Source organism: Palaemon carinicauda, chromosome 30, assembly GCF_036898095.1.
Source record: "Palaemon carinicauda isolate YSFRI2023 chromosome 30, ASM3689809v2, whole genome shotgun sequence".
In the NCBI taxonomy this organism is placed as follows: domain Eukaryota; kingdom Metazoa; phylum Arthropoda; class Malacostraca; order Decapoda; family Palaemonidae; genus Palaemon; species Palaemon carinicauda.
Genome location: NC_090754.1, coordinates 18357554 through 18373169, shown reverse-complemented (window position 1 = coordinate 18373169; position 15616 = coordinate 18357554). Strand labels below are relative to the sequence as shown.

The 15616-nt window shown below is 42.8% G+C and overlaps 1 protein-coding gene across 3 annotated transcripts in view; it reads left to right on the top strand.

Moving 5' to 3' along the window:
* cbc (crowded by cid) overlaps positions 1–15616 on the top strand; it is a 66347-nt gene that overhangs the window by 36872 nt on the left and 13859 nt on the right. For 2 of the 3 annotated variants that reach the window (XM_068354505.1, XM_068354504.1), the window contains exons 6-8: positions 6852–7039; positions 13159–13381; positions 13791–13881. In XM_068354505.1, the coding sequence (XP_068210606.1) occupies positions 6852–7039; positions 13159–13381; positions 13791–13881 (502 nt within the window). The remainder of the gene's footprint in view (positions 1–6851; positions 7040–13158; positions 13382–13790; positions 13882–15616) is intronic. The other variant, XM_068354506.1, reaches the window with a different exon arrangement.

Below are 15616 nucleotides of genomic sequence, written 5' to 3'. Positions count from 1 at the left end.
GCGAGGCTGCTTTTGCTGACACTACCGCTGCTGAAACTTACGCGAATGAGACATTTAAGAAAATTATCACTCAAGGTGGATACAAGCCCGAACAAGTGTTTAATATGGATGAGACCAGCTTGTTTTGGAAGAGAATGCCGTCGCGAACTTTCCAGTTCAAAGAGGAAGCCAAAGCCTCTGGCTTTAAAGCATTCAAAGATCGTGTTACCCTCATGATGTGTGGCAATGCTGCTGGATTTTTGCTAAAGCCGGGGCTTATTTACAAATCGAAAAACCCTCGCGCTTTGAAAAATAAAAATAAGAATCTCCTTCCCGTGTACTGGATGCATAATCCAAAAGCATGGATTACGAAGATGCTGACGTCCAACTGGTTCCACCAGTGTTTTATCCCACAAGTCAGTAAATATCTCTTAGAGAAGGGCTTGCCATTTAAGATCCTTCTCCTTATGGATAACGCTGGTGGACACGGAATTGATCTGTCGCATGAGGGCATTCAGGTTGAGTTCCTGCCACCCAACACAATTTCATTCATTCAACCGATGGACCAGGGGGTTATCAGGGCGTTCAAGGCCCTCTACCCGAGGAATACCTTGGCGGACCTCGTTGCGTGTGTGGATGCTGCCCAAGATGATGAGAATGAAACATTCAATTTGAAGGCATACTGGCGGAAGTACACAATAGCCACGTGCCTACAGAACATCCAGAAGGCACTGAAAGAAATGAAACCTGCTACTGTTAATGCAAGCTGGAAGAAGTTGTGGCCCCAGATTGTTTACGATGACGAGGGATTTACACCTGCTGAGATTCAACACTCTGCAATACGGAAATCTGTGCAGTTGGCTGCGATAATTGGAGGTGACGGGTTTGGCGACATGGCGACTGAAGACGTCGACGAGTTGTTGAACTGCCATTCCCAGCTGCTAACTGACGCAGACCTTGAAGACCTGATGAAATCGGCCAGTGAAGAAGACAGTGAAACACAGGAAGAGACCCAAGAAAATGTCGAAGAAACGGGCTTAACATTAGAACGGCTTGCCAAGCTCTGCACCCTTGCGAAGGAGTTGAGAGAATTGTCGCAAGAGTGGGACGAGGATATGGTTTGTTCTATGCAATTCTGCAACAAAATCAATGAAGACATGACTACCTACAGGATGCTCTTCGAGCGAAAAAAAGAAGCAGCGGCAGCAACTTCCGATCACAATGTTCTTCCAGCCTCGCAAAAAAGAGCCAGTTCCTCCTGCTACTATGCCTTCGGAAGAAATTGAAGAAGTGTCCCAGGAAGAAGTTGAAGAGGTGTCCCAGGAAAAGACACCTCCGTCTGAAGAGACGTAAAATACTATCTTTGGCTGCACAGTAGAAGACATCATCAGCTTCATCATCATCATTTCTACTGTGCAGCAAATTCATCGCCATCAGCATTTAAGTTTTTCTTCAACTTCTTTCGTGGTGAGTACAGTAACAATCTTTATTTTTTTCATACTACTTTAATGTTCTAACATTTTAATATTTGTGCCGGTTTTAGTTTAGGGTACTGTAGTACATGCATTAAGTGTTCTGTACATTAAAGGGTAGTTTGTTAACAGTACTACGTAAAGGGAAGGTTTTAAAAGTCTGAATATACATGTTATAACCTATCATATTTGTTTGTTTATTACATTTAAAACAACTCTCTCTCTCTCTCTCTCTCTCTCTCTCTCTCTCTCTCTCTCTCTCTCTCTCTCTCTCTCTCTCTCTCTCTCTCTCTCTCTCTCTCTCTCTCTCTCTCTCGTAAATTATCATTCGGTCATTAGTGGCAGTTTGTTATTGTTGATTAAATGCCCCCCCAAAAAAAGAAACAAATTTTTTCCTGTTTTGATACGTATGTAGGATTTTATTAGATACGGTAAATAATATTTGTAATAACATATTCACTAAAAGCTTTTAATATCATTATTTATCACTTTCATCATGCGCGTTTAATGCCTTCGTTTGTTTATTACGATCGAAGATAGAGCATACAGTAAACGAATGGAAGGTTTCCGTTTCAGGCGGCGTCATAAAGAAAAACATTATATAAATGGCATTCATTTCATTTATTTGGAAGTCCTAAGGAAAATAAAGTAAAACATTGGTAATAACAAAATCAACATATAATCAATATAATCGATGCAAAAACTAACCTATACACAGATGTGTAAATGCGTTTGTTTCTTCATTATGATCAGAGATAAACGTAAACAAAACATTGGTTGTCATTTTTTATCGTGCTTTTTGGCGTGTTTAGGAAACGCATGATATAAAATCGCCTTTAATATTTGTGCCTGTTTTAGTTTAGGGTACTGTAGTACATGCATTAAGTGTTCTGTACATTAAAGGGTAGTTTGTTAACAGTACTACGTAAAGGGAAGGTTTTAAAAGTCTGAATATACATGTTAAATAAATACGTAAATATGGTGTCCCTACTTCGCGGATTTTCACCTATCGCGGTCGGGTTTGGAACCTATCTACCGCGATAAACGAGGGTTCACTGTACTCCTCTCATATTGGCGAACCAGCTCAGTCACTCGTACCCCACTCTCATGTTTTTTTATTATTTCATGCTTTATCTCGATTGTCGTCATACGCTTTTTCTTTTCACTACCCTTGTTTGCACTCGCTTGGTTTGGACCCATTGCTTATTCACTTAATTCTGTACTGATTAATGCAAAAAACACATAAAAAAAGGCAAACACTACGGCCAATGTTTAGAGATAACTTTACGTGACGGAGATCCGACGGGAAAGAGCAAGCGATGCTGTCCTCGTGAGCAGCCTCTCGCACACTTGGCCACCTAGCGGCCGCATAGGGAACCATCTCGTATCCTTGTATCTCAAATTTGTCTCGTATCTCGGGGCAAAAATTTGCTCGAAACTTTCCCCATATCTTAAATTTCTCGTATGTTGGGACACTCGTATGTCGAGGTATCACTGTATTTCTTTTATATAATTATCTTTTGATATATATTTAAACATTCATAGACGTCCCCTTTTTTGTTTCATTTGTTTGATGTCGGCTAACCCCCAAAATTGGGGGAAGTGCCTTGGTATATGTATGTATGTATGTATGTATATATATTTAAGCATTTTTTTTTTTTGCAATGTGATTGTTGCGGTTTTAGTGACAGCATAATACAGCGTTTTCTCAAGGGCGGAGAAACCTCTTACTATCTCTTTCCCTTTGATGCCAGACAGCCCGTAGGCTGGTTTGCCTGCTCTGCTTCTCCGAGTGCTGCAACCCAGCCTCGGCCATTGGAAGGCATCTGGAGGCTGGAGACTTGTGATAGACTTCTCAGCATTAAACGAATTTGTTCTGCAAACTCCGTTCAAGATGGAGACCACAGCCATTTGGAGGGGAGCTCCCTGTTCAACCATTGGACTTTATGATGATAGACGATCTCAAGGATGTATACTTCCAGATCCCAGAAAGTATATCCGGTATGTCGTACAGGACAAAATCTTCCAGTTCAAGCTGCTAATTTTCGATCTGTCAACAGCACCACATATCCACCCTGTAATCAGTCTGAGCTCATGCCAACGGGATACGTCTGTTACCACCTAGACCATTGGCTGATATTAGCAAACTCAATGGAGACACTTCTTTACCCAGACGGTTCTCTCATTCTGTCACAATCTAGGGATTTTGGTTAATTGAGAGAAGTCTGTTCTCTCGGCCAGATAGATTATGATTAATATGAAAGAAGTCTGTTCTGTTGTCCAGATAGAGATTGATATATTTCAGAATGGAGATAGACACGATCCACGGGAGAGTCTTCCCATCACAAGATCGTTTAGCATATCTACGGGAGGTGGCACATCCCTTCCTTCGACATCCTCAGCTGCAAGTACATCAGTGGCAGATGCTGTTAGGGCACCTTGTGTCCCTGGAACGCATGCTCCCCGATGTCGCTGGAATGCATGGTCCCCAATGAACATCTCCGTATGCATTTCATTCAGTGGTAACGAAGAAACAAGTTCTAGTAGCAGGAGAGCAAAGACGAGTCATTGAGTGGTGGCTTGACGGATCCAATCTCAAGGGCGTGGCCCTTCTCTCTCCACCTCTGGAGTTGACTTTTCATGGATGCGTCAAAAGAAGGGTGGGGAGCGCACCTTCTGCAACATCTAGCATCAGTGGTCAGATGAAAATTGTCAAGCTCACATCAACGTGATGAAACTCAAGGCAGCATTTCTATCCTGCGACAGTTTAGTCTACTCCTGACAGGCCACTTGAGGGTGTTGATGACCGACAACGCCACTGTGGAGGCATACATAAACAAACAAGAGGGTACGGTTTCATGGCAGCTTTGCCAGCTAGCAGTAGAAATCTTAGATTGGGCAGAGATTAACACAATCACTCTGTCAGCTTACTTCCTTTATTGGCAAAATGAACATTCTAGCAGACAAGCTGAGCAGGAAGATGCAAACAGTTCAATCTGAGTGGTCTTTGCATCCTCGGATACCAAACAAGATCATAATTTTATGGAGTTCATAGACCCTAGACCTGTTTGCAACCTCACTCAGCAGGATGCTACTAGCATACTGCTCACTGGTTCTAGATCCGTAAGTGGCATTTGAAGATGCCCTTGATGTATACGCTTTTCTGCCCTTTTGCCAAATAAGGAGCATACTCAACAGGTTGCCAGTAACTCTCAACCTCAATATGATGCTAAGTGCTCCAAAGTGGCTGCAGGTAGAATGGTACTCAAACTTTCTACTGCTGCTCACGGTGACTCCGAGAGAATTGCCTCTTCTTTCCAATCTTCTACGCTAACCATACACCCAGATTTTTCACAATGCATTGAAATCTGTCTTCATACTTGGAGGTTACCCAGCATCTCCTTTCAGATAGTGAATCTTCACAGAAAGTTGCAAAACATATGTATAGATATCTTCAGTGGTTGGTGTTAAGTAGGGTGTCTTCTATACCCTTAATATCCAAATTTTTGCTTTACCTGTTCAGTATCAGGGGTGAAAGGCTATCACTCACTCAGCCTTGAGCCAGGTTTTAAGGCTGTAAGGAGTTTATGTTTCCTCCTCAGTGAAGTTGTCCATGCTCATACAAAGCTTAGAATAGTCCTAGTCTCCATCAGAAAGGAGACCACTGCCCTTTAACATCACTAAGGTTCTCCATTCCTTAAAAAGGGCTCCATATGAGCTGTTGAAGTCTGCTACAGATAGAGACATCACTTTGAAAACGGTCTTTTTGCTTTCTCTCACCTCAGCCAAGAGGGTCGGCTAATTGTATGGTCTTTCTTCGGACATTGTTCATTGAAGGAGAACATTCACAGCTTGTCCCCACATTAAACATATTGTAAATATGGAAACGGCTAAGAAGAAGGTGACAAAGAACATGACTTCTGCTTTGATCAGAGAGGTCATTAACTGCATGGTTACTCCCCTCGTCACCTTCCTCAGTAGGAGGACCAAAAGTCAAAGCACATGACATTAGGGGTATCAGTACCACCCTAGCATTCAGGAAGAATCTCTGTTGCGCAGGTCCTTCAAGTGAACATTTGGAAATGTCAGACGACTTCACAGCCCACTACCTGCAAGACTCGACTCTCAGTCTCTAGATACGTTCTCTCTAGGACCTGTTGTAGCTGCACAGCAGGTGGTAGAGCTACCTTAGATCCTCTCATAGGACCATTAGCTCCAGATCAAGATCAGATGTTACGTGTTAGCCTAGGGTGAATGTAAGAATGACTGGCCTTTATTTCTCCTTCACCTTTCCCTCTTTGGGTCACAGTATCTGATACCCTGTCAGCTGTATCCAATCTGTCCGCATGTCAGCCCTGCTTAGCATGTAGTGCTATTTATTGTTATAGGAATGTTGACCTCACACTCCTTGTGAGGTGTGTATGATGTAACTGGGCAAACCCATCAATTTATGAGTGCTAAAGCTATGCTAACCCATTACTTAATGCTGCCTAAAGTAGCAACAGAGTAATTTTGTTCATTATCCTTAGTTGCATGGGCCATGGGCCACTGGTATTACTATACCACTGGATCACAAGGTAAAATGATCCCTCACTCTCTCTGCTACTTAGCATCTGAGGGGCATCCTGGGTTAAAGTTTATAGCCAGTTGAAATAGGGACTTCCTGCCACCTAAGGATGAGTCTCCTATGTAAAGAACAAGGGTTTGTTTACTCTATGTACTTGAACAAATGACAAAGTTGAAAATTTTATATTTTTCCTAATTATACAAACCCAAGTTTTTTACTCTTACTTACCTACCAGCACCAACCCCCTAGAAAGTCCCAGTTGCAATCAAAGTGGTTCATCAGTGAGGCAGGGGAGTTGCTTCCCTCACTACCAGCTGGTAACTACCAGTCTGTTCTTTACACCTTGTTATAAGTTTTAACAGCCATGTACTCCAGCTACATTATTATCTATCCTATGTAATGGACTTAGTTTTTATAGTTAGGAAAAATACAAATTACTTTCAAATTTGTTATATTTAAAACATGAAATAGGCATTCTCCTAGCCAAAAAATCTATAATCTGAATTTTTGAAATTCATAGTCAGAAAGCTTTAATTGTGTTCCGTAAGGTTCCAGTAACATTAATTTATGCCTTTAGCTCATCTTCCATTCCTTTGCTCATGTCATACATGGTCATCCAACTTCTCTCATGTTTCCCATACTTAAATTTTGCACTTGTCATTCACTGATAAATTCTTTCAAGGGACTATGCGAGTCTTGAACTGTTATCCAGTTATCATATTAAGCCAATTCTTGATAATGATAAAGAAAAGGAAGGGTATTTATAATTTTGAAAAGTGTTGTACTGTATATTCTTAAATATTCCGAATGCTATTTACCAACTTTCTTTTTAGTTGCAGCTTCTGGTGTAGTCATCAACACATGTGGTTTTGTTAAGGGGCCTGGTTATAAAAGCTTGACTCATGTTGCTCAAGCATTTGAAGTAGATCTCATAATCGTCCTTGACCAAGAAAGACTTTACAATGAGCTGGTCCGAGATATTCCATTTATAAAAGTAGTCTTTTTACCAAAGAGTGGAGGGGTAAGTTCTGCATGCATTCTGTACTACCTTTGTTTGTTGAATGTTGGTAAATTTTATCATTATTGGCTTTTTGACCTAACCTTCTAATGTTGAGTTTGGGATCTGTTCAGCCCAGGCTTATATACTTTGTGTTTGTTGTTGGTGGTAGTGTCCAGCTTATTGTTATTACAATTTTGGCCTTAACTTTGTTGACTTATCCTCTAGGGTGACCCTATAAGTCAAGAAATTCATGTAGTGATAGAGAAATATTACATTTTGTCTGTGTGAATTTTAAATAAAGTACCTGTACTTGTAGAGAAAGCAAAGGAATATTTGATCGCAATACATATTTGAAACAAATATAAATAAAACCACAGGCACACCTATTAACTGAAGCAAAGATCTGCAAAAAGATAAGAATGAAGCAATGAAAAAAAGAGGAAATGTGTAACAAAAATATTGGACAGTATTTACACATTTTTGTGATAGTGCATCGTGCAGTTTCAATAGTTTCTAGGTGTTACATATTTTATTAACTATATATATCATCAGACCACTAATGCCACCGTCAGAAAACTTTAAATCATTGAAGCATTTTGATTACAAAATATTGATACTGTAAGAGACAAAGAACAAATTTAAAGCCAAATATTATTCTACAAGGTCCTTATGATTTAGCTTTGTTCCTGTGCAAATACAAACCCTTCGCTATTAATAGGGGTATTACTTTCGGAGAAGCTGAAAGACGAGCTAGTTAGCGGTTGGGGGTGGGGTTAGCCCAGCTACCCCGCTCACTCACACACCTGGACTGAGCAACCTCTTTGCATTCTGGCATGGTGGATAACAGACACACTGGTGCTTTCTCCCACTTTTTGACTTGCCTTGATATTAACCTTTTTTTTCTCTTTTGTTTGGAGATTATGTGTGCGTTTGGAGTCCTATGCGTACTTGTCCTGGTCCTGAAAGTTGCTCCTGCGGTACTTTCATGTCCTCTTTAGAGATGGACCCCCCCCCTGGTGTGTCTGGCTTGCCGAGGCCGCCAGTGTTCCAGGGACAACACTTGTACTGAGTGTAGGGAGTGGTCTGCCTTCCAGGTTTGGGCAATGGAAGAAGACCAAGCGTGATTCTTCTCCTTTGGGGTCTTCCTCGAGGTCGAAAAAACAGCGGTCTTCTTCATCTACCCCCCGATCTTTTCCCAAAGCTGCTGCTCCGCTGGTCCCTTCCGGGGATCGTCCGAGTAGTAGCACAGGCCTGGTTACTCCAGGTCAACCTTGTGGGCAAGGTGACAGCACTGTTTTCCCCTAGTGAGTCCGCTCTGTCCCTTCCCCCAGGGAGCGCCTGCTCAATCTCTGAAGTTCCTCTTCGGCCCCCTTCAGGGAACACGTCTCTCGTTCCCAAGAGAAAACCGCTAGCGGGCAGCAGAAACGATACACTTATGCTTCTCCTCCAAGAGCGGAGGTAGAGCATTGCCTTAAGCATGGTTCTCCTCCGGGTGAACCAACCTCCCCCTCGGGGGAAGATGATCTAGAAGTAGAACAGACTCCCCCGTGGGTGGTCTCTGTGGGGCATTCTCCTTTGGGGGTCCGTTGGGTGGTGGAGTTTGTGACCCCTCTCCATCCAGGACGTGCTCCTCCTTTTGCAGTCAGGAGACGTCTCTTTGAACCTTCGGGGTCTCGTGACAGTCGTGTTGACCTTTCGGGGTCTCGCAGCATGGAACCTTAGGGTGCCAGTTGCGTTGAGCTGGCGCTTTCTCACAACGTTTGTTACGTTGAACCTTTAGGCTCTCGTACCAACTGTCACACAGAGACTTCAGTTTCTCGCGACATGGAGATTAAGGTCTCCCGTTGCGTTGATCCTTCGGGATCTCGCAAGGGCAACAACGGTTACACTGAGCCTTCGGGCTCTCATGGCAGGGAGTCCTCGGTGTCCCATTGGGTAGAACCTTCGGGTTCTCGTGACTTTGGTTACGCTGAGTCCTTGGGCTCTCGTGACTGCCGTCGCATGAACCCTGTGGTCTCACGCGACTCGATTCCTGAGGGATTCCATCTCCCTTCAGGTTTCGATGACGTAGTCCCTTCGGGTTCTCGTCATGTTCCTCGTCACATGAACCCTGTTGGAATGGGATTCTATCTCCCATCAGGTTTTAATGAAGTAGATCCTTCGGGTTCTCCTCATGCTTCTCGTCGCGTGAACTCTGTTGTCTCACGCAACATGATTCCTGAGGGATCCCATCTCCCACAGGTTTTGATGACATTTTTTGTTCCCTTGCTTATGCTCGGACTCTTGCTGGGTCGCGCGTGAAATGGCAGCTTCGCGTGACGTGGCAGCATCTAGTAATATAGCTGGGTCTCAATTATCCATCCTCGCGAGATCTGTCTCGCCCCGCTTTGGTATTCTCCTCGTCCTCGGACGAGATCTCTTCATCCTTTTTTGCTGCAGAAGGTTTCCCTGCTCAAGGCAAACCTCCCGCCAGGAGAGACTCTCATCAGTCTCTAAAGTTTCGTTGGCCTCCACCTACCCTGAGACAATTGTCGCCCATACAACAACGATCAGATCCTCCCCCGAAGGGCGTGTCTGTGCCGATCTTGCCTCCAGGTAAGAGGGCTAAGATTCCAGCAGAGGTTTCGAAGCCCAGGGATCCATACTGCCCCAAGGACCTCCCTCCCAACACATCGGGAGCCAGCGACGCCCCATGGCTGCGAGCATTATTGAACGTAATGCGGCAAACTGTCAGGAGTCATTCCCTGTTCCCAGTCCTTGTGCGGCATTCCCATGATTCCACTGTTGCCTCCTCTTGTCCCGGGCTCCTCTCCTCCTGTTGACCCCAGAGGAAGTTCAGTGGACTCCGCCTCCACGCTAGGAAAAACCCATTTCCATGCAAGAGGGCCTGGGAAAAGAGTGCTCCAGAACAACAGGGGAATCCCCTGCAGTTCAAGTTACCACAGTCCAAACCTAAAGGAAGGAGGAAGAAGATAGGACCATCTCCTCCTAAGGAAGACAGGACAATTTCCTATACGGATTCGTTCCACCTTACCCCTGCCGAGGTAGTGCCAACAGAAGCACACCTTCTAACACAGTGTGACATGGTTCCTCCTCCTTTGGAGTCCCATCTCCCCTGCAGGTCAGCAGAGACCGTCAGGCCTACATTGATAGAGGAATTTGTGACCCAGCGCAGAGAGCCGAAGAATTTGTGTACTATCCCTAAATCCTCAGCCAGACCTCCCTTACCTCGACTTGAGAGGCAAAGGGAGTCAAGCACATCCACGGTGATTGCCCTGACCTCCGCCTATTCCGATGACGACCTTGAGCCACTACGGCTCCAATGGATGAGAGCTCGGAAATGGATGAGCAAAACGTCTTTGAGGACGAGGTTTTGTCAGCTGCCGCTAGCCCAAAGATGATGAAGTATGAACGAAAGGAGTCTGAACACGCCTTCTGGTAAGTGTTGGTCTGCATTCGTACTATCAGTGGGCTGCCAGATCCTTCTTGAAGGTAAGGACAAGGTCCTCGACGAGTTCCATGGTACCCAGAGACCCCTAAGGGCCAGTGCAGCTCTGCCCTGGTCAAAGGAGTTAATTAGTGCCAAGCAGAAAGCGGTGTCTCAGGTTATGGTTTCGTCTTCCTCCCTTTGTTCTAATAACTCCAGACTCCTTCCGCCACATTATGTGCTGCAGAGGAGGTACTATGAGATTGTCAGTGAGCCTCTCTCAATGCTGCCTCTTGACCACTCTATAGAGACACTCTCAAAGGGCACACCCTTTGAGAAGTTAACAGGATTGCCAGTCTCTTTTTTGGCCTCCGACAACCTCAATCAAGAAAAAGTAGCCCAGTACGCCATGCAGGCTACTTTGTGGCTTGATTTTTGGTTTGGGTCTGTGGGACAACTGGTCCGGTCTCAGGACTGGTCTCGGGAGTCCTCTAGGAAGCTTATAGAGACTTTTATTGTCCGGCACTCAGGCAATCAAGTTTCTTTCTCATCAAGTGGTGAACTTTTTGGCCAACACCATTTTGAAGAATGAGGGACGTTGTCATAGGGAAGTTCCATAGGCAGCTCCCTCGGGCCGTATGACGAGGCTCAGGAACTCTCCTTTCGAGGGGAGCTCCCTGTTCAACCATGAGGACGTCGAGCGGGTGGTTGAGAAGTGGAGAATGTCCAATCACGACTCATCCATAAGGCCTTAACATCAAGGCCTTACCTTGCTCACCCACAGCAGAGGCAAGCAGTTAAACTGCTGACGAAGAGGGCAGGAGACCCAAAATAGCAGATTCCCAAGGTGTGTAAGCAGACCTTTTAAGGCAAAAAGTCCTCCCGTGGAGGAAGGGGGAAGAGGGGGTCTGGCTTGGGCTGACCCCGCTAGGACGGGCAGTCCTCCCACACGACCACCTGTGGGGAATGCCTACAGAGCCGCTGGCAGAGGTGGCTTCATCACAGGGCTGAACCCTGGAAAATTGACACGATTCGCTCAGGGTATCGCGTCCCGTTTACTCTATCTCTCCCTCGTACCCATGTATCGAGTTCCTACGTTAAAGACAAGCCACATTGTTAGTTTCACAAACACACGCTTCTGCAGGCCGTTAATAGTGCATACACTAATTTCAGCACTTCATTTTAGCGAGGGTAATGTTCCTACTACAATCGATCATACATCGAGGGAGAGAGAACAACGGGTCATGACCATGGTCAGTTAGTGAGGACTTCCTCCCTACTAAGAGTAAGTCCCCCCCCTATAAATAGAGAAGGGTTTGTATTTGCGCAGGAACAGATGACAAATTTGTAAGTAATTTGTGCTTTCCTAGCATACAAAACTGGAGCTATTTGTACAAATTGGCCCGCCACCCTGTCCCCCAAGAAATCTTGCTAGAAAGCAAAAGTTGTTGCTCAGCCCCGGTGTGAGATTGAGCAGGCCTACCCGCTAACTTGCGGTTGGGGTGGTTATCCCTTACTAAAATTATCATGGCTCATCTTCCTGCTTCACCTCTATAAATAGCTGCAGGTTTCTATGCTAGGAAAATACAAATTACTTACAAATTCATTATTTTGTGGCAGAGATAGATAGTGAAGCAATTATTTACGAGATATTTTGTGTATTAGGTTTTACACATACTGTAATACAGTACCATAAGATTAGAATTCTATAGCAGTTTAAAATAACAAGAAATATCATAAATAACAATAATAAAAAGTTGTAATCCTGAAAGCAATATTTAGTTCAAGGTAAGTTGGTGGGAAATCTGCTTTCTGCTTTCTCTTTGCCAGAATACTTTATATTAGTGGCTGTAGTGTTGTTTCTAGGAAGTAAGGCCTAGGTAAGGGTGGCAAAACTCTTTTCACAAAAATCTGTGGTTGAAAATGCAACTCACATCGAATTCATTTGTAACTAAGAGATAAATAATCTTGTTCAAGTGATTTAAAAATTGAGACATTGTATTCTATATCTGGATATAAGTAGTAAACCCAATCAGCTCTTTCATGAGGGTCAAGTACACGAGTTGACATCTTTCATGCTGAGACTATTAATCGAGGGGTTACCATTGCGATGATCAAACGCTCTCTATGTTGACTTATGTTGAATATGGATTATGGCTCAGTTTGAAATTCCTCCTACTAGGTTTTTATTCAAGATGAAAATATGTGAAAGATTAAGAAAGTGGACAAGAGGAGGCCAAAGGCAACTAATGTTAAAAGAGAAAATAAAGACAAAAAAGTTCTCTGTAGCCTTAAGAGATTTCTCTAAAACATCATTAGTAATGTGGACAATGCATTTTGCAAGGTGCACATTATCATAATATACCATTTAAACTTTTTCAAATGATTTGTTACTAAATGGGTGGTAAAAATTAGAGCAAGGTTAAGTAAAAGATGGAGCAGTATATATTAGAGTCGATGACTTAAGGTATAAATACTGTAATAGATGTTTTACAATATTATTAGAAATTTCAATCAAGCCTATTGCAGATGAGCTTTAATGCTGTTTAATTTTGTTTTATATCAAGCCTTTATTTATGTACTTTGATAGTGAACTGGATTTATAGTTGATTCTGTTTTTTTTTTATGCTTGCACTAAAAAATTTGACTGATTTATTAAAAAGTGCACACTTCAGACTAATGTATCTGGAATTGGCTTTTGCTTACATTGCAGGTTGTGGAGAGAACAGGTGCAATGAGGGCAGCAGCGCGAGATGATCGTATAAGAGAATATTATTATGGTCTCCATACTAAGTACCATCCACATAGCTTTGATGTCAGCTTAAGTACAGTCCAGATCTACAAGATTGGGGCACCATCCCTACCAGATTCGTGCATGCCTGCCGACATGAAGGTTAATGATGATCACATGACCAGGCTTGTTCGTGTAGAGCCGAGTAAGTATTTTAAAGGTGGTTTATTTTAATTTTTTCTGAGGCAAGTTTCACAGATGAGAATGCTGTCCTCTATGTAAGTCTGTTCCTGTGAGAGGGAATCTTCACCGAAGCTGTAAACTCAAAACACAAGACAGTCAGTTCTCTGCATTTTGAAGCTCCATCATATTATTTTCTAGAGAAACCTTGTTGAAATAATTCTTTTGAGTAAAGATCAATTTATATTCTGCTACATATTTTTGGAAAGTAGCCAGTTTGTGAAATGATGTTCTTTGAGAGTTAATTTGTGGAATGACCTTTGGAAATTATCTTGTAAAATTGTTTATTTCTATGGTGATAAAGAAGGGAAATCAATCCCTCAATATTGATAAAACAGATACTGTATACAATATTTTTATTTTCATAATTCTAGGTCCAAAACTTAAACATCATATGTTAGCTGTGAGCTTAGCTACTCAACCAGAGGATTTGCTTACTTCAAATGTTGCAGGATTCATTTGTGTGTAAGTACCCCTTTAATGCACAGTAATTGTATTAAATTTTGTTTAGATATTCACATTAAGTACTTTGGAATTGTATTGATTTAAGTTTTTAATTTTCTCAAGACCTTGCATGCTCTTTGAGTCTTGTCCACATTTAAACTTACTGCCAAAGCTTTTGTCAAGGCAGAGGCTTATAATATTATGCCCAACCACCTTCCTTTGTCTGGGCATGATACTTGTCCAATTACTAAAGGCAGTTTTTCTCATCTGTCCTATTGAATTATTTTAGCAATCAAGACCCACTTTTTTTTTAATAACAAATGCTACATATACAAATAATATTGCAGGTAGTAGGTTGGCCAGGGCACTAGCCACCCGTTGAGATACTACCGCTAGAGATTTATGGGGTCTTTTGACTGGCCAGACAGTACTACATTGGATCCTTCTCTCTGGTCACGGTTCTTTTTCCCTTTGCCTACATACACTCTGAATAGTCTGGCATATTCTTTACATATTCTCCTCTATCCTCATACACCTGACAACACAGATTACCAAACAATTCTTCATCACCCAAGGGGTTACTGCACTGTAATTGTTCAGTGCCATTTTCCTCTTGGTAAGGGTAGAAGAGACTCTTTAGCTATGGTAAGCAGCTCTTCTAGGAGAAGGACACTCCAAAATCAAACCACTGTTCTCTAGTCTTGGGTAGTGCCATAGCCTCTGTACCATGGCCTTTCACCGTCTAGGGTTAGAGTTCTCTTGCTTGAGGGTACACTCGAGCACACTCTCCTATCTTATTTCTCTTCCTCTTGTTTTGTTAAAGTTTTTCTAGTTTATATAGGAGATATTTATTGTTGTTACTCTTCTTAGAATATTTTATTTTCCTTTTTTCCTTTCCGCACTGAGCTATTTTCCCTGTTGGAGCCCCTGGGCTTATAGCATACTGCTTTTCCAACTGGGGTTGTAGTTTAGTAAGTAATAATAAGTAATAATAATAATAATAATAATAAACAGATTTGTTCCAACAGAAATACAAACCCTCGTTCTTTACTTAGACGATTGATCAGCGTGAGCTGGTGTTCAGGCTATAAAAACTTTGAGCGAGGGGGCAGCCAACCCCCGGCAGAAGCGTGAGAGGAAGCCAGGTAGCAGGAGAGTACTCTTGCAACTGCCTGGCGCACTCATTAGCTTAACTACTTTTTGATTAATCTCTGGAGAGTGCAGATGTGCTCCTCTTCCTCTTGGTTTCTTTGTTTCTGGGTTTTCAAACTTTGTTTCTTTTATTGTTTCAGGTAGGATTGCACTCTTTTCTGAGAAAACAGCTTGCAGCTATGACGGGCATGACCGGCTGTAATTGTGACATATTCCTTTCATTCTTGGAGGCAGATCATTATTATAACATTGCCTGTTGTGCAGAGTGAGCATTCTCCTTGCGACAAGCATTGGGAGAGGCCATCCTCCCATTGGGAACGGTTCCGCTGAAGACGAAAGACGTCGGAAGATTCCCACACTAAAATCTTTTCCCACTTTATTTCTACCTATAGCTAGACTGCCTAATAATGTTTTTACCTGGAAACCATAAGGTTGAGGAGATTTTGGGTGCAACTCAAAATATCTATAATGCCTTACAAGGTTTGCAGTCTGACAAACTAAAGATTCAGGGAGTCTTTGCAACCTAAATTAATACCGAACAATAGAAGACATCCGGTAAAGGTCTAAAGGTAACTCTCCAGTGTCAACAAGGAGGCTTGGGATA